The sequence below is a fragment of the Osmia bicornis genome, chromosome 13 (genome assembly GCF_907164935.1).
Source record: "Osmia bicornis bicornis chromosome 13, iOsmBic2.1, whole genome shotgun sequence".
In the NCBI taxonomy this organism is placed as follows: domain Eukaryota; kingdom Metazoa; phylum Arthropoda; class Insecta; order Hymenoptera; family Megachilidae; genus Osmia; species Osmia bicornis.
Window position 1 is genome coordinate 8,217,381 of NC_060228.1, and position 19,201 is coordinate 8,236,581.

At 33.8% G+C, this 19,201-nt stretch overlaps 4 protein-coding genes across 8 annotated transcripts; 3 read left to right on the top strand and 1 right to left on the bottom strand.

Moving 5' to 3' along the window:
* The first annotated feature begins 259 nt into the window (after positions 1-259).
* On the top strand, positions 260-2,717 carry LOC114879108 (baculoviral IAP repeat-containing protein 7). The gene is made up of 7 exons (XM_029193690.2): positions 260-965; positions 1,037-1,154; positions 1,227-1,603; positions 1,677-1,814; positions 1,897-2,039; positions 2,117-2,343; positions 2,419-2,717. The coding sequence occupies exons 1-7, from the start codon at positions 486-488 to the stop codon at positions 2,607-2,609; spliced, it is 1,674 nt and encodes a 557-aa protein (XP_029049523.1). The 5' UTR covers positions 260-485; the 3' UTR covers positions 2,610-2,717.
* An 836-nt stretch (positions 2,718-3,553) lies between these two features.
* On the top strand, positions 3,554-9,612 carry LOC114879085 (putative inhibitor of apoptosis). 5 transcript variants are annotated; one of them, XM_029193625.2, is made up of 3 exons: positions 3,554-4,064; positions 6,901-7,766; positions 7,839-9,612. In XM_029193625.2, the coding sequence occupies exons 2-3, from the start codon at positions 6,924-6,926 to the stop codon at positions 8,217-8,219; spliced, it is 1,224 nt and encodes a 407-aa protein (XP_029049458.1). In that variant the 5' UTR covers positions 3,554-4,064; positions 6,901-6,923; the 3' UTR covers positions 8,220-9,612. The 5 variants fall into 5 exon arrangements, with proteins under 5 accessions (XP_029049458.1, XP_029049455.1, XP_029049454.1 ...); XM_029193622.2 differs by having other exon boundaries at positions 3,554-4,049; XM_029193621.2 differs by lacking the exon at positions 3,554-4,064 and adding an exon at positions 4,515-4,764.
* A 3,363-nt stretch (positions 9,613-12,975) lies between these two features.
* On the top strand, positions 12,976-14,082 carry LOC114879088. The gene is made up of 3 exons (XM_029193628.2): positions 12,976-13,229; positions 13,328-13,409; positions 13,487-14,082. Exons 1-3 carry the CDS (start codon positions 13,161-13,163, stop codon positions 13,816-13,818), a joined length of 483 nt encoding a protein of 160 aa, XP_029049461.1. The 5' UTR covers positions 12,976-13,160; the 3' UTR covers positions 13,819-14,082.
* On the bottom strand, positions 13,832-19,092 carry LOC114879086 (patched domain-containing protein 3-like). The gene is given in 13 exon segments (XM_046288357.1): positions 13,832-14,030; positions 14,112-14,280; positions 14,347-14,468; positions 14,554-14,824; positions 14,896-15,057; positions 15,136-15,263; positions 15,338-15,961; positions 16,029-16,603; positions 16,663-16,875; positions 16,955-17,025; positions 17,215-17,461; positions 18,818-18,929; positions 18,932-19,092. Coding segments are annotated over 13 exon segments (2,799 nt in total). The 5' UTR covers positions 19,011-19,092; the 3' UTR covers positions 13,832-14,004.
* Between the last annotated feature and the right edge of the window lie 109 nt (positions 19,093-19,201).

A 19,201-nucleotide genomic window follows, 5' to 3' on the forward strand; every position in this document is an offset into this window, starting at 1 on the left:
TAGTGCCGAATAGTGCAGTATTAAAACCCGACGCATACAGAGTTTGGACCATGATTCTTTATGTTTTATCAAATATTGTAAAGTAATGGATATAGTTCGAATATATTATTATGTATAGGACATTAAACACTTTCTTTAATTAAATATTATTCTTAGAAATTTATTTAGTTGTTGTGTTTAAAAATTTTAAAAAGATATAAGCTTCTTATAAAGAACGCTCCTAAAATATCGCGCAGGCGTGAAGATTCAGAAGTACGCAACTTGTATCTATATAATGTAATCCATTTTTCAGTTTATAAATCGTGATGTGCAATATAAATGATTGATATCACGTTAAATTATTATGTATCAGCTGTACTATGATAGAAATTTCAACACAAAATGTAATAATCATATGTTCTATCTTATAAATTGTACTATCTTATAGACATTTGGTTAAACATTTTGTTGTCGATAAAATTAACATTCGTAAAGAAACTTTGAAAATGAATGTTGAAGAAAACAGATTAAGAACTTTTGCGGATTGGCCAACAAATGCCACGGTCGATGCTGCTCGAATAGCAAAAGCAGGATTTTATTATAGTGGACGTGCTTTAGAAGTACAATGTTTCCTATGTGGAGTAAAAATTTCTGATTGGAATTATGGTGATCAAGCAATGGTACGTCATCGATTAGCTGAACCTACTTGTCCTTTTGTTCAAAATCCTTCTAATACCTGTAATGTTCCCTTGTTACCTATATCTACCAATAATTCTGGATTGCCATCGTCATCAGCTGACGTATCGCAAGAAAATAATATAATTGAACTTCAATCTATAAATTCTAATCAGAGCAATGAACCACAAAAACAATATAGGACTATGTTGCAAAGATTACAAACTTTTACCAATTGGCCAATTTCTTCTATTGTATCACCTGAAAAGCTTGCTAAAGCTGGGTTTTATTATCTTCAACACAAAGATATGGTAATATATTAAAGAAAGCATAGATTTTAAATAGTATTTACATTATATATGACAATGAATGTAATTTGTAGGTGCAGTGTATATACTGTAGTGGTATTGTACGAAAATGGGAACTCGGCGATGATCCAGATAAAGAACATAGAATACATTTTCCCAAATGTGATTTTTATATGCATCAAGATGAAGAGGGTATTTATTTATACATAAATAATACTTTTTTTATCTGAAGCAATTGTTATATTTGAGCTTTTTTATTATTAGATCAATTATATTTATCTAATGTAAAGTTAATGCCTGGAGCAACATCAAACCTCACAGAATTAGGGATACAAACGCATACAGCTCCTAAAAAACCAAATCATGCCACATATGAAGGAAGATTGAGTACTTTCACTGGTTGGCCAGAGAATCTGAAACAAACTCCTGAAATGTTATCTAGTGCAGGATTTTATTACAATGGATTTAGGGATCATGTTAGATGTTTTCATTGCGATGGTGGTTTACGAAACTGGGAAGCAACAGATGATGCATGGACTGAACATGCAAGATGGTTTCCTAAATGTGAATTTGTAAATCTTGTGAGGGGTCAAGAATTTATCAAACAGTGCATTAATAGTAGACCACCTTTGGACCCATCGGTAAATATTATATACTTATATTAATATTATATATTTTGTATCTAGTCTTAAGTTATATCTAATGTTTGCATAGATTTTTGAAGGTGTGACAGAAGATGATGATACAGACATAACTGAAACCCCACCTGCTTCACTACCACCAGTTTTACCAGCTCCATCAGAAATTACAGATGCAGCATTGGAAAGATTATTAGATAGTCCACCAGCAACAGTACTATTTCATACATTTATTCACTTTTTATTTGAATATTTAAAAGGGTTTTATTACTACTTTGAATCATATTTTATTTTAGACAGCTCTAGAAATTGGGTTACACGTTGGCAGAGTAAAAAGAGCTTTAAAAAGACGAATGGAAGAAGTTGGAACACCATACACAAATCCTGACCAACTTATAGAAGATGTCCTTCGTGATCAAATTATGGAAGATGATACTAGGCATGCGAATCGTAAAATCATGCTGATTAGTACAGCAATACAATAATTACTAACTTAGATTTTTGTTTCTTTCACAGATTACAAACTCCTGATTCACCCTCTTCAGAATTAACTACCTTATTAAACCTTGTATTAAGAGAACAAACAAATAATACTATGGAACAATGTACTGATATTGAAAGGGATGATACTTATCAAGAAAATAAAGATAAAACTGACTTATATCCCTGTAACGGTGAAAATTTCAAATTATCTGATGATAATACACTTGATAAAAAAGCAAATGTTAAATTGAAGGAAACAGGTAAGATAAAGATTTGTTATTGCGCATTTGTTCCCGGTATCTGATAATGAGCTGTTATTCGTTGTATTTTTCTAGCATCTTTAGAAGAAGAAAATAGAAGATTAAAAGAAGCTCGTTTGTGTAAAATTTGCATGGATCGGGAAGTAGCTATTGTATTTTTGCCATGTGGACATTTAGCAACTTGTGTTTATTGTGCTCCTTCTCTTACATACTGTCCAATGTGTCGACAAGAAATTCGAGCTACTGTTCGTACATTTTTATCCTAAACCAAATTTCAAAGTAAAAGCTATTACTTTACTTATATAAATTCAGTACTTTAGTATCTAAACATGTATAGTATATGTAAAAATGTATTTTTTGTACGTTTCTTTTAAGTGATAATTGTTGGAGTTTTCAAAAATTTATATTATTAAAAAAAGAACATATCAAAAAAGGTATAATAAGTAAATAGCATAATTTCTACTAAATGAGATATTTCATTATAAGTTTAATTAAATGAAATGCTGCACTTCAACATGTAAAAAGTACTAATCTAACTTATAATACGAACTTAAATATTATAATTTTACTTGATAACTGTATATAATTACGGTACTGTTTATGATTTATGTAGTAATATATTTATCTGAATAATGTTAATCCCTTAACAGTTTAATTAATTTCGAGTTTTCGCTCAAAAAACTATAATTTTTTTATCGTTTTAAATGTTTATATATGATAAGAAGTATAAAACAGTATGTTTTGCAAGTTCCTGCGCAAGTAAATCGTCATACTGAACCAAAAAGTAAATTACTTTCTTTCTTTTAGATATTAGAAAAAAAAGAGAGGTAGAAATCAATGTGTATTGAAGAATAAACATGGATATCAAGGCTGGACTAAACAGTTCCCGCGCGTCGCCGTGCCCGAGTCTCTCTCGGGATAAATTGTTAAGGGGTTAAATGTAATCTATTCGATTCAGATATAATGAGTACTACGTGACATAAGTTATAAACATATAGCAAACACTTAAGCGTATACATATGTATATATTTAAAGACATTTTGTTTATACATTCTACAATTTTATTTGAGAACTTTTTTTATATTTTCAATATATGTCCTTACATGTATGCAAATTAATTAACTGTTATTATATTGAAAAGTAAGGTAATTAAAATACAAATAAATTATTGAATATATAGATGTATGTACATTGTTATAATAATACTAATTGTTAATCAAAATACGCAACACTTTTAAGTGACAATATTGCATAATTTTTTTTTAATATGACTAAATTGTTCAATTTATAGAAAGGTGAGAAGGGGATTCCCACCACTAGCCCAACTCTTGTTTCGTACATGCAAGAAGGAAATAGCAGTCTTCTGTCACCGCGCGTTGAATTTCCAAGGGAGACTGCTACTTCTTTGACCCTGTAACGTACTCGCGAGTACGCCAAAATTAAAAATTGATTGATACTTTAGCAAACGTGTGTATTATTAAGTGAATTCCAACGTTACAGAGAAAGGTCTTACTTGGAAAATATGTGACATTTATTAAACAAAAAGTAATCTTATCCATTGACGTTTCATTTTAAAAGTATTTGTTAAGATAGGCTATCTATTGACATTACATACATATATAGAATATATGGCAATCTCAAAACATACCAGTTAATGGTACACGGGTAGCTGATGGATACTGCTGTTAATTGTTAATTTCTTGAAAGTGAGTACAGAAAAAGTATGTTTCACTCGTAATACTATTATTTTATATAAAATATGACGATACGTGTTCATTGCGTTTCATTATTTATTGTAAATATGTGTGAAGTAATACTGTGTTCTAAGTAGAATAGCAATAATTTTATTCTTATAATTGAATTATTGTTTGACTACTGCATGACTTGCAAAATAATAAGGAAGATTATTCTTTATTACATCCTCTAAAAACAAATGAAATTATATTATGAAAGAAATTAAGTTATATTTTTTACATATAGTCACCGTGTAAATGTTAATCGTATAAATCGAAATACGTTATCAGTGTAATTTCTTGTTAGTTCCTTTTTATTTTAAATTAAGTTTGATCTATCGCAAACGTATTTTACTAACTAAATATAAGTATAAGTTGTGCGGGTATGTGTATGTACATACATATATGTATACATTAGGTATGATTATGTGTTACATTGGAAGTGAAGTATGTTAAAAAGGATTAATTGAACTCAGTTATTATTTTTAATCGAGATATCTGAGAAAGTTATGCATTAAATTGCACGTATAGTTAAAACATAAAAAGAGAACGCAGTAGATTGGTCGCGGCCTTTTCCACGGCCTCCGTTATTAATACGCTTTAGTTGGGTTGAGTCGAGCGGCGGGGGGGACTAGGAGTCTTACTGAGGAACGCCATTGCTGACTGCTGCGTTAACCAGAACGAAAAGGTTAGATACTTGCGTTTCTCGTTTGTGATACTTTCTCGTGCTAGATCAATATGTTTTTCCATGAAAGAATATTATTTCGTTTGTACAAATCGCGTGTGTTGTAAATTCATTTCTCGATTCATTACCTCGATTGTTAGTGAAAGGAAAACAGGGTGATTCATTTTTTGAAATTATTCGAATTTATTCAGTCGAACAAATGGAATAAAATTATATTTAAAACGCAAGGTATTCAATGTAGGAAACTAATCATTTTTGTGTGTAAATTTATTGACAATTAACGGAAGAATAATCGTCGGAGGACAAAGCGAGAACAAAGTGCGTGTTCATCTACGGGTCTTCACAGTTGTTCTGATATCAGTATGTAATATAAGATACATCATTTTGTTGCTTTACTAACTATACAAACAGAATGTCTTTTTAACTATAAATAAAATATTGTATTTGCATTTAGGACGAGAGGTATCCGAATGATTTTTTAAATTATGTTCAAGGAATTTTGTAAAAATTGTCACTTCCGGTTGATCCTAATTAAAAATAATAGTTAAATAAAATACAAATGAAAGAATTCATATCATAAATGTGCTTTGCGTTTTGTAGAGATAGAAGTTTCCTTTTTTGTTTGGTCTTTCTACAAAGAAATGGCCAGTTATGTTTGCTTCAAGAATCTATCTTTCTTACATACCAACTTCCGTTGTGTGTGTTCTTGCCTTCCTACTCTTGATTACGCTGTTGCCAAACGTTACGAACCAAACAGATGTGAAAGTTTAAAGACGAATTCAAGATTTCATTTTATGATTAATATTTAACAAGTTTCACAGATATATTGTTTTGTTCTTTTCGTAGAAAAAAATATTTTAATCTAGAAGCGCTGTTGAAAATAAAGAAATTAGGCAACTTTGTAAATTTACAGCCTATAATACGCATCAACAAAATTAAAATGATGAAACATTTAAAAAAAAAAAATGTATAAATAAGATTGCTATAATTAACAAACAGATCGGAAGATATTAATCCATTTATTGAAGTTTTATCTTGGAAATTAACGAGTTGACCTTTACTTTTATTCTTTTTTTTTCTTATCACATGATATCTCAACAATTCCAGGATTTGTTGATATGATTAACTATGAGTGGTTTCTACATCGAATATCTCTTTTTTTTTTAAGTCGTTTCACGTGAACAGGCTATTAGAAAAGTATGCGCGTTCCGGAAAGGGGAAGAAAGGAATTCGCTATAGGTTTCCAACTCAGAGCTGTAGCAAACCGGTTTGGTGCCCTGTATAAACTAAACTTTTCATATAGTATCGAAATCTGTTTATTGAAAGAAAAACAAACTGTCACGAGTGTTTGTATATCAAATAACGTTGTTTTCCACCATTTTTAATAAAACTTTAATAAGTATTCATTTATTGTTACACTTCCATTCTGAAATAATATTTATTAAATGCAATAATAAGTTAGTTGAGTACATATATGTAATCATTTAGATATAATTGTTATTAATAGTAAAATTGTTAAGATATAATTGCATGTAAAAATAAGGGGTCCGAGTTGCTACGCCCTTATCATCGATACATTTCATTCCCATGACCGTGCAATGGTGTAATGCAACAAGAGAAGTTAAAATACAGGCCATACAAGCGGCAACGTTGCACAGGGCGGTGAATAGTATGAGTGTATACTACAGCTGCACTTTTACGTGTGTTGGCTCTAAGAAGAGAGAGATCGAGTCTGTTCTCGGAAGTTCTCGTTTGTGCGATACGTAGGCTGCGTCATTTCAAGTTTTATAGTGTGAAAAGTCCATGTTACTCTGTCATTCACGAATCATAACGGCATTGCCATCCGCTAGCAAGGCTGCTCTTTAGACTTCTCTGTCTCTCTCGTTCTTCTCCCTCCACCCCTTGTTCTCTATTTCGTATTGTTGCACTAATGTATATTATAAACGATTATCCGTTAATATGAATAATCTTCCTTAAGTGTACAAAACGATTATATATTCAACGTTATGATTCTTTATACATGTATGTTCCATATGTTTTATAATTTTATCATGCAAAAGTTATTTAATTTGCAACAGAATAAATAATGATGTGCTATGTGATATGTTGTATAAAACATAACAGATTTTTTTGTTACAGGTTTTGAGGTAGTAAGAAGTAAGATGACTGGAATTATTAAGCCTCTTGAATTGGGAGGTGACTCAAACTTTAAAACTTCAGCAAATTCACATTTAACACCAGTACCTCGCACCATAGCACCTCATGTATTGACAGATGAAGTAGATAATGTTGACTATCGTTTTGAAGCAGCTAGATTACAAAGCTTTGAAAATTGGCCTATATCATATATCGAACCTGAGAAATTAGCAGCTGCTGGATTTTATTACACAGGCGAAGGTGATAAAGTAAGATGTTTCGAGTGTCAAGTAGAGATATGCCAATGGGTGGAAGGTGATAATCCTATGGTTGATCATCAACGTTGGTCAGCAAGGTGTAGATTTATTCGTAAAATGCATTGCGGTAATGTACCTATAGGAGTAGATCCTAGTACAGTTTTACCACCAAGGCCAAGAAGCAGAGACGTGTGCGGTCCTTATGGTATAGAATATCGGCCTACATCCGGCCCTGACAACCATAATTTCTCAAGTGAATTACAACTGCCAAGTACTGCTAAACTCAGTTGTTTAGGCTTAGGAAGACCTAAAGGACCTGTACATCCCGAGTATGCTAGCTATGATGCTAGACTACGTACATTTGAAACGTGGCCAAAATCTATGCCACAAACAAAAGAACAATTGGCAGATGCAGGGTTTTATTATATTGGAAAAGGTGATCAAACTTTGTGTTATCATTGCGGTGGTGGCTTAAAAGATTGGGAACCAGAGGATGATCCATGGGAGCAACACGCAAAATGGTTTTCTAAGTGTTATTATTTATTAATGGTGCAAGGACAAGATTATGTAAATAAAATAACTGGTCAACATATATCTCCACCATCTAAAGAAGTAAGTATTTAACTTTTAACTTGTATATATTATATGTATAAATAATTCATGTGGTTAATTTTTTTTTTCCAGGAAACAATGCAAATGAATTTACCTAGTTTTATTAAAAAGGTACAACCAGTAAGTGTAGAAACAGAGAAAAAGGAAGAAGTAGAAAGTAATCCTGGCCCAAGTTCTCAAAATGTTGGTTCTCAAGATAGTGGAATAGAGAGTATTGGAAGCCGACCCGAATCTATAAAAGGAAGTGCAGAAGATTTATTAAATTCAAAGACACCGTACAATAAACCAATAGATGATGCGAGGATGTGTAAAATTTGTTATAACGGAGAATTAGGAGTAGTATTCTTACCATGTGGACATATAGTTGCTTGTGTTAAATGTGCTCCTGGAATGACAACTTGTGCAGTATGCAGAGAGCCTGTTACTATGACTGTGCGAGCATTTTTCTCATAGTATTCCATAGTTTGTGATAATAAATAATTTTATATACAATTTCTGTTATAGTGTTTTACACTTGATCATCCACGACTGGTAGCGATAATTTATCGCGAATTGCACTATGACATGACTCATGTGGTATACCAGTCTGCGGGTACAAGCTTTAAAAATTTTGCAGATTTTCGAAGCTTTATGTGATGTTTAAATTATAAGTACATGGGAAATAAAAAAAATTATTTTAATACAGTTGATAATAGAAAGAATATATTTCATAGTCGGTAACAAAATCAAAGAATCTCTTTCACGTCCTGGAATTTGTCTGCGTATGATCAGTATTAAAATAAACGATATAAATATATTTAAGTATTTTTACAAATTACATAACATATCACGGATATCGGAGTTATGAGATAATTGCTCATACTGGTCTTCGGTAAAGTTTTCAGATTTTGTCTGAATTTTGTCTGAAACTAACAGGAAGGCCATGCGAGGTATTAGGCATCGATTTCAATAAAACTTTGTGGATAGGTACATTATAATAAATAGATATTACATCCATATTTGTTCGTTTAAGTACGTAGTCGGTTAATGGTTCGTGACATATTTGATAAAAAATACCGTACACGTTTGTTAAATATTTCATAAACTATTGAATGTCTTTGCAAATTATATAGTATTTTTAGGTCATCGACTTATATCGGTACGTAACACCTCGAGTGGCCTCTTTGTAAGTATAAGCTGTACCTGCAACTGAACGTTGCTATTTACATATTTGTAAATTTATGTTGTCGGAAACATCAGATAAATCAAAAAGACAACAAAATAAATAGCAACAAAACATGAAGTCTAGTCATTAATATTATACAATGACAAAACAAGAAGTAAAGGGTTACGATGGTAAATTATAAAAATTTAATGAAAGAATATTGATTTTATAATTCTATTATAGTGCTAATACAATCAGTGTCTACTTTATTACCCTAGTTTAGTTTCGTCTAATATTGTATTTTAAATTTATATATCTTGCTATGAAATAATATATGTGATCTCTGTGAAGTATGTTTTCAGCGTATGTTCAGGGGTAATTGTACACATTTAAATTATAAGCTGCATACAAATTATTTGACTAAACTAATCTAGGGAGGAATTATATATTTCATCCAATAGAGACTTCTAGCACTCTTATGATTTGAAGGATTTGTTGATATTATAAAATATAATGTGTATATTGTGTATACAGTATGATTAAAGACAGGGAAGACTTATTTGTTTTAGTGTATAAAAAGAAGCAAAAATAGTAAACATTCATATTCAGTTAATAAACAATGCTAGAATTTTTCTAGCCACCTGTTTTTGGCTATGATTAGCATTATTATATATTGTTTCAATAAAAAATGGAATTCATTAATGATTGATTTTCTTTCTTTGAATTTAACAACAAAATTTGGTACATATTCAATTAAATATATTAAACATATAATTTCAATGCAATTTCTTTCAAAGATTTTAGATCGAACATTTAATTCTATTTTTCTATCGGATAATTCAAATAAACAATTTGAAATAAATTAAATAAATTGTTAATAAATTAATTTATTTTACTTGCGAATTTGCACATATACAAGATTTGCTTTCAACATGTATTATGACTGAAAAATATCTATATAATACATATAACATACAATTATAAGAAGTATTTGATGTAGGGTTGAAGGGATTAGAACTAGTAAAGTAGAATGTAGCACATTGCGATTTTGCCTTTTTGCCAGTTAATATGTTTATGAATAATTGAAATAATGTTAATTTGTCTGTTGAAACAAGTTTGTCTGACACAGTACGGAAGTTGAATGCAAAGGATGGAATTATACATAAATATACTATTCTTAAATGTCTATAAATCATTGCATTTACTTCCAATGAAATTACCGGTTTTGCGTATTGAACAAAATATAACATTCACGTAATTTAGAAAATAATTATTTTGCTTAAATTATATTGTATTAAAAATAATTCACACATTTACCATATTACTTTATTTGACGTGCATAATATGTATATTTTAAATGCGTTGTCAATATACATACATGAATTGTCAATGATTTTAATTGCCTTTTCTTCATGTAATATCGAACGAAATTAATATATAACTGAAAATTGCATATACATTTGTGTATTAATATTTCGAGAATTTAAAAGAAATCGCTAATTTCGAACTACAACTTTAAAAGAATTAATTTATATCGATCGATTTAAAGTTTGGTTACTTCGACTTCATAAAATATTCCAAATTTTTATGTATGGAAATAATTATGATAATAATACAAAGTCAAAATCGGTACAAGACCGAAGAATTGTTTGACAAGTATGAATTTTAAAAAGACCGCCATAAATGAATTACTTTTAAAATTCGACACCAGCATCATCTATACAAAAATAGTTGAAACTACTTGACAATTTACCGACAGATTTTCCGAAATAAGTTACCGGCTGTATTTCCGAAAACCTCTATGCTCCAAATTGGCTAAAATTTTGGGAATAGGTTTCTTTTTAATAAAAATGATGATTCCAAAAAGGATTCCTGGCGATTTGAAAAAAAATTTTCTACCATTTTGATGTCATTCCAGTTATGCAGAGAGTCAACGGTGCTTCGGGGTCCCTGGCACCCCAGCTGCTATATTATTGGTATGCAAAGATACTCATTGGCATTTTGGGGTGCTTAATACCCCAATATGACATCAGGTCGGTACGCAGAGATAGTCACTGCCGCAGCGGGGTCCCTAACACCCCTGGATGAAACGAGGTCCATATGAAGAGGGCACAACCAGTATAATTGTCCTCTAATTTTTTTCTAGAGTTTATTTAATTTACTTCATTTATTTTTTTGTTTATTAAATAAGCTGATTGAAGGGGAAATAACATTTATGATTATATCCCTCTTCTACGTCTCGGCCGAGGACCCCATTTATTTTACTTTTTCTAGTTATTTACATAATTTTATCCCCAATTATAGGCCAAGGCCATCTTTGCATCCCTTACAACCCTGCATTTCTTCCATCCCTGCATTTCTCACATTCCTGCAACCCTTAAATCCCCCCAATTTTTTTTTTTTTTTTTTTTTTAACGTGGTGGAAATCTTCAGAAAGACACCTTCAGCCCCCCTGGGGAGGGGCCGGAGGTAGTGTGGGATTTTTACCCACTAAAACCACCACGGTGGCCTGCACTAGGGCTGTAGGGAGGGTCCTTTGACTTGTGCAGTGGAGACCAGGGCCCCAGTCCAGAACCCCTACGGCATCCTTTACATCCCTTGTTTAGTTAGATGTCTGCACCCCTTACATCGCAGAATTCGTTTCATCCCAACAATCTTTTCATCACTTCATCCCTTACATTCATACATTCCTTACAGCTCTTCATCCTTTACATCACTGCATTCTTTTCATCCCTACATTCTCTTCATCCCTACATTTTTTTCATACCTAAATTCATTTCACCCCTATATTCTTTTCATCCCTACATTCTTTTCATCTCTTCATCCCTTACAGCTCTTCATCCCTTACATCACTGCATTCTTTTCATCCCTACATTCTCTTCATCCCTACATTTTTTTCATACCTACATTCATTTCACCCCTATATTCTTTTCATCCCTACATTCTTTTCATCCCTACATTCCTTACATCTCTTCATCCTTACATTCCTTACATCTCTACATCCCTACATCACTGCATTCTTTTCATCCCTACATTCCTTACATCTCTTCATCCTTACATTCCTTACATCTCTACATCCCTACATTTCCTACATCTCTACATCCCTTATATCGCTGTATCCCTTACATCCCTGCATTCTTCACACATTCCCAACATTTTTATGTAAAATCGTGCAAAATTTAGTTCCTCTTTTCGCCGCTAGATGGCGCTGATTCGACATCGAAATTTTAGTTCAAATTTTTGCCGCTAGGGGGCGCTCTATTTTTGAGATTTTTCGCGAAATTCTCGAAAAAACAGCGCCCCCTAGCGGCAAAAATTCGAACTAAATTTTTTCGAAAATTTTAGTTCCAAATTTGGCCGCTAGGGGGCGCTATTTTTTCGAGAATTTCGCGAAAAATCTCAAAAACAGAGCGCCCCCTAGCGGCAAAAATTTGAACTAAAATTTCGATGTCGAATCAGCGCCATCTAGCGGCGAAAAGAGGAACCAAATTTTGCAAAATTTTTGGCGAAAAACCAACTTACCTTTACTTACCTTTACTTACCTGTACTTACCTTTACTCGAAGCAGTCTTTGTAATATAGTTATTATAAGGTTTGCAGGGATACAAGAGATGTAGGGATATAAGGGATGTAGGGATGGAATGAATGTAGGGATGGAATGAATGTAGGGATGGAATGAATGTAGGGATGGAATGAATGTAGGGATGAAATGAATGTAGGGATGAAATGAATGTAGGGATGAAATGAATGTAGGGATGAAATGAATGTAGGGATGAAAAGAATGTAGGGATGAAAAGAATGTAGGGATGTGGAGATGTGAGGAATGCAGGGATGTAAGGGAAGCAGAGATGTAAGGGATGCAGAGATATAAGGAATGTAGGGATGAAATGAATGTAGGTTCAGTCTCCTAATGCGTTTATCCAATAAGTTAGGAAGATAAATACAGCAAGTTAAATGAATGCAGAAAATAAAATAAGGGTATGTATGGTTAACAGGTAGGTCTGCACTCCTCGACGGACGCTGTAAGTCGCTATAAGACTGATGCTGTTTCGCTTCGCTCAATGTCGGACGGTTGATAACGGTGCCACAGCCAGCTACCTTTATCGGAATCAGTGGCTGTAGAATTAGTGGCGCTAGCGGTTCTGACGGCCCCTATGAAATTGGCAGCGCTCAGCTCAAGTTGTTTTAAACACAATTAACAAGTATATTGTGTTTTAAATGTCATTATTGTCATTAATGTAATTACTGAAAATGTCAAATACCAAAGAATTTTTCCTTTCTGTCACACAACGTATTTTCAGTAATTGGACTGCATTAAGAGTAAGTGTATTACTTTTTTTTGTAGTTTATAGTAAAATGTATATGTTAGTAAAAAATTATGTTTTTTATTAAATATACATATCTTTATTATATATTAGATGGCAGTGGAACATGGAATGGGATCAAAGGAAAGAGCAGTAGATTTCTGTCCTTATATGACAGAGGTTATGTACATGAATGGTGTGTAATTTCAACTATTTTCTTGTACATTTTTATTTTGATCTCTTTGTGATTTTACTGTTACGATATTTGTTTAGAGAATCTAAATAGCACTGAAGTTGCTACCGAGTTAGAGGATTATATGGAAGAATATTTTAATACAGAGCTTCAAGATGATAGTGCAATACAAATTGCAGAAGAGTTATTAAGATTCCATCGCTATTGTATTGAAAATAATGAAAACTTGGCAACAATAGAGTTTGGTAAACTACCACCATTGCAGTCATGGCTTGTCACAAATGAACCTGTGAAAAAGATTCATAGTTCCCATATTATGGAAAATGATAGTTCTGAGAGTGAAACAGAAGCTTCTGGGGATGTGAAGGTTGAAGATGAATGGGTAGAAGTAAGAACTAGGAGAAAAAGATAACTGGGGCTGAATATTTAAAATGATATTCTTTTATTTTGTTTTTTTTTTTACAAAAGGATAGATTAACAAAGAATGTATAAACTACTGTTTTACAGTACATGTGCATTGGTCTTACAGTTGCAATTTATATGGTATAATTTTGTAATCAAATACTTACCTAAACAGTCTTTTATGTATTGTCAAATTTTACTTGGCAGTCCTGGTCCCTGAATCTGTAAAAAAAAGCAATTATGTAAAACAATATTAATAAACATCTTTTTAGTATCTTTGGTTTTATCTTTATGAAATATCACCTTTCTCATTTTGAGATAAAGGAACATTACAGTATCCATTATGTTCTGAAACAACAGTCTCCTTCTTTTCTACTTTAGTTTGCATTTCATTAGGGCCTGCTAAACTCAAAATGGTTGGTAAGAACAACAGTCCATGGAACAGACCAAATACTACTACACAAGTGAACAACTGAAATTATAAAAGTTTTTATTTATCTAGAAAATGAAAAAATTAAAAATTTTCTTGCAATCTTACCTTAAAAAAAGTACGAAATATATAAGCCTCGCTAGAACCTAACAGAACAAATGCCAGAAATGTACTTAAGCCTCCATTAAACACAGCTGGGCCAATAACAGAAAGTGTTGCGATCGCACGTTCTATAAAAACCATATATATTTTTTACTTAACTTAGTGTTTCGATTTTACAACTATATATTGCAAGCAAATTCCATGAAAATTTACCATTTTTACTGCCCTTTACACGTATAAATTCTAAACCAATATGGGCAGCATAATCGACTGCCAATCCCGCACACAATAAAGTGGTGATGCTCGAAGATATTTCAACAGTCAAATTCAGAAAGTACATGGAACCTAATAAGTCGACGAGAGTGAAGAAAACACAACAGAGCACCCAGAACGATGTTTGTAAATTTCTAAGGAATATCACTATTACTACTCCAATAGATACTATTTCTAAAGACAAGTTTCTAATTAGTTCTTCTCCTATAATCTGTAAAGCAATAAGCACCGACATAATGCTACTGTGAACAAGGATATCAATACTGAAAGTTCTATCTTTACCTTGTTTGCTGTCCATGAAACATAATCATGCGAAAAGATGGCAATGTAATCGTGCCCTTGAGAAAAGTTTGTAGCCTGAATTGTTTCTCTGATAGATTGCATTGCTTGTATTTGCTGCGACGTTGTATTAATCAGAATGTGTTGTATTGGAATTTGTGATGTCTAACAGAACAGAAAAATGAAATATGTAATCTTTTTAAGAATATACATAATTATAAATTGCCGGACATTTATCTGTACCGTTATATTGTATTCCCCAACTGGTAGCTTATCAAAACTTATATCCTTGATGTACACTTGTCCTTCTTTTGTTAGAAGTAAGTATTCTGTCAGGACATTGTAATATTCTTCTTCGCTTTCAATATCATCTGTAATTAAACACCTACTATATATCATTTGCATAGCTGGTTCAGAAACATGGTCACTGTTAAATTTTGCTTACTTTTGTTAGTGTCGTTTAGCCATTTTTCATAAGCAATGAACCAGGGATCTAGGGTATTATTATTAATAAACTGATTTCGTTTGAGAACCTCCACAAGGTGGTAAAGAGCTTCACGGTCCTCGTAATAGTCTACGCCGGTCATATAAATTCCAGCTCGTTTTCCATACTTTGGAAAATATTGTTTCAGCTTCTCATTGAACTGAATTGGATAAGAGTCTTGATTTAAGTACCAAAGGGGGTCGAAATTCTGCTCCAGCTGAAACACTGCCCATGCGTTGATACACAACAAGATAGCAGTGATCATCAGGATAACTACTTTCGTCGAGATCTTGGTGATTCTTGGCCCAATGTAATTCTCGAAAATAATCTGCTGTGTATTCCTCTGACTGCAATCATTTGGTTTCCAGTTTAATCTGGGACGACAGAAACAGCCGTCCTTTCGTGCTTCAAGTCTCTTCTCGTCGTACACCAAGCAACTTATGAAAAATGTAATCTCGTACACGTATAAGAACATAATTCCAAGAGTGGCAAATACGTAAAACGACCCAAGACACGGCATTATACTGGTAACTCCAAAGGCGAATGCGATCATGTTTGTGAAGGATGTGACTGTGATGGACATACCTTTAAAAAAGAGAACAGAATATTGTTATTCATAATTCCATGATATACCTCCATTTGTTAATCGTACCAGCTTGTTGAACAGTTTTAGCGATGCGTATGGGAATTCCTGAAGACTGATCCGTCTCTGACAAATTATTCAGACTCTGCATAATAACGAACATGTTGTCAACGCCTATGCCGAGCAAGAGGAACGGTAGAATGGAATGTATGGGTCCATAGGAGTATCCCAGGTAGTAGCACAGCCCGTAGGACGACAAAATCGCTTGACCAACCACGGACACCCCCATCACCGATAAATAAATTCGTTGTTCTAGCGCGTTGCATTTACCGATCATTGCCATCACGTAAACAGCGATCAAGGATATTCCACAGCCCAATACCATGAAATTGCTGTTCAAGATTTGCTGCAAAGAGTCAAGATAACTTCGAGTAGCGATGGCGTACACCTTCATTCCCGGAGGTAACGTCCTATTCGTGTAAAGAACTCGATTTATAAATTCCAATTCCCATTCAGCCGAATTTAGATTAGACTTCTTCAGCATCCAGTTTAAGATCGTCGCGTTTGCGCTTTTCACCCGACCTTTTCGGTCGTAAACGATGCCTGACAGAAGGGGAACAATGTCGTGCAGTGTGTTTTTAATCCTGCAACAGATTTTTATTGTAAGCTATTAGAGAATGAAAATTTTCGTTTAAAGACTCACTTGTGTTTCACCGCCTTGGTCACATCTTCCAGCACCTCCTTCTTCGTTAAATTATTAACATCCTTTAACAAAGTATTCTCCCAGAGTTGTAAAATTGATTGATATATACAACCGTCCACCATCATGGTGTTCAACTGTTCTATCATATCCTCGGGTATTTCAAGATCCTTGAATACATCCGTGGTGTTATCCTTGCTGAACCAGGTGAGGTATCTGCAATTCGAACAGATAGATATATAAGAAGAATGAAAGCTGTCGAAAATATAAAAATTAAAATGAATTTTAATTTTACCCAGCACACACGTCTTCCCAGGTATTGTTATTCACCACCACCGACTTCACTGATTCTTCAATTTTGCTGATCTATGGAAAAGGAAGATACACACAAGATTGAAAAGGTCGAGTTTCAAGGAACACGTGCGGTTTAGCTCAGAGATTTCAGTTTAAAGCAAATCTCCTGAGTCATAAATCCCTTGTCTCAAACAAGGATCATGCGTTAAAGTGGAAAAGAACCTTCGCAGATACTCGTATAATTCATGATCGCCTATGTACCGAACGCAGCACTTCTGGCTCCAGGACATTCGGTGCTGTAACGATGATACTTTCGTATCGAAAGTCGTCCCGGAAGTGTTTTTTCACCCAGGCTGCATCGGCGCGGATAACGGAGTCGTGGGGTACGAACAGTTTCACGTTGTCCAGCTCTTCCCTCCAGAAGAACAATCCTGACGCGCAGGCACAGTTTAGGCAGAAGGATACCAACAGCCATAGCCACGGTCTTTTTCCTATGCTCAGGCCAATACTGGAAAATAATTTCTTATTAGAACCTACGTTGTTGGTCAGACATTTTAATTGAAATATATTTCTCAGATTGGGAATAAATGTTCTGAAAGTTGAGTCATGAAAACGAGGTAATTCGAGAAACTATCATAACGCTGCGCTCGCGTTAAAGGATCTTCTTGGGTAGCAAAAAGTTTAATTAGCACGGTGTTAGCTTGTTGGAATTATAAATTTACTACAGAATAGAAAAGAGGAAGAAAATGTTGTAATGCGATGAAGAAGAAAGTACATCTCTAATAAATCTCGGTGGCCCTCGTGTCACGGAACGTGTTAGACGAATGAAGTACTATTGTATTCTAACAGTGTAATCATATCATTAATAATTGTTATTACAACGCCTCGCGCTATACACGTGGCTATCCTCGGTGTGGCAATAAAGTTAAACGAAACTAATCCGATTTTCAAAGGAATAATTCACACCTAGAAGATTCTAAGCATCGATCGGTCTTTGCAATTATGTAGAAATTTGTTCTTGATCGAGTTACAATACGGTTTCAGTTGAAAGGAACGACGAGCAATAAGAAAGGTAACGATCCTTAAATGAAATAACAAGAAAGTCAAAGGGTGGCGCCAGAGGAACAGACTGCCTAATATAGGCCAATTTCGTGGAACGAAATGGGCATTCAGCTAATTAAGAGGGCCGCGATGATCTCACCTTAAGTGGATGAAATTATGTACAGGGTTCGAGCTCCGAAACTTGATGAGATTTATTACATTTTTCGTTAGCCGATTAATGTCACCCGTTCAAGACAGTGTAGAACCACGTCGCGGGTCATAAATTGCAGTTTGACCGACAGTCATTAACGACAATTAAGATTAAATTACCTTAAAGAAGTTTTATCAATTGAATCTACAGACTAATGTCGCTTTTATTACGAAAGATTTTTTTTTCCTTTTATAATCAAATGTATTATGATTGTTAAAGGACAGCTTTGTCACAGCCTATGATTCTGTATGAGATTACCGTTAATGGAAGTACTTATGTATCGATGCCAAATCGTACGAGAGAAAACCTGTTATTTAACCCAGAATTGGCATGTTTCGGTGACAATGCAAAACGCAGTTGGTGCAAGCGCGTCGCGAAAACGGAGATAATGCACTTCCAACAGAAGAACGCGATCATGCTCAATTTGTCGACATCCGATCTATTTTTTTCCTCTCTGAAAACTGTTTACTGACGATGAGTCTGGCATCCAATTGAAGAATCCTCGAATAAAATGATCTTTAAACTGTTCTGTCGTACGAAAGAATCGACTCGAATCAATGATTTTTACTTGGTAATTTCCTAAATTTATGATCGATGTTCATGCTCACTCACTAATAAAAAATACGATCCACGTTCAAGTGTAGGTCGAGAAATATATCCTTCAGCCGTTTCCACGTGATCGACGTGGGCGCGTTTCCTCTCGTCTGCGTTTCCATCCTGGTGGTGCGACGCTCAGGTCGTTCCGTGGCCGAATGTCCACTGAGAAAGCGTTGGCGAACTGAGTGCTGAGTACAGCAGCCTGCATGTGACCAACGTTGCTAGTAATCTACCACAATTATATAACGTGCGCTTCGAAGCTTTGCCTGTACGAGGAGGAGCACGAACGTGCATCACCCCTCCTTATTGTCTTCGCGCAGAGGGGTCATTGTTTTCGATGTTTCACCGAACTACCAGATTTCAAAGTCCTGAAGACGAAGAGACCAGGAAGAAACGAAG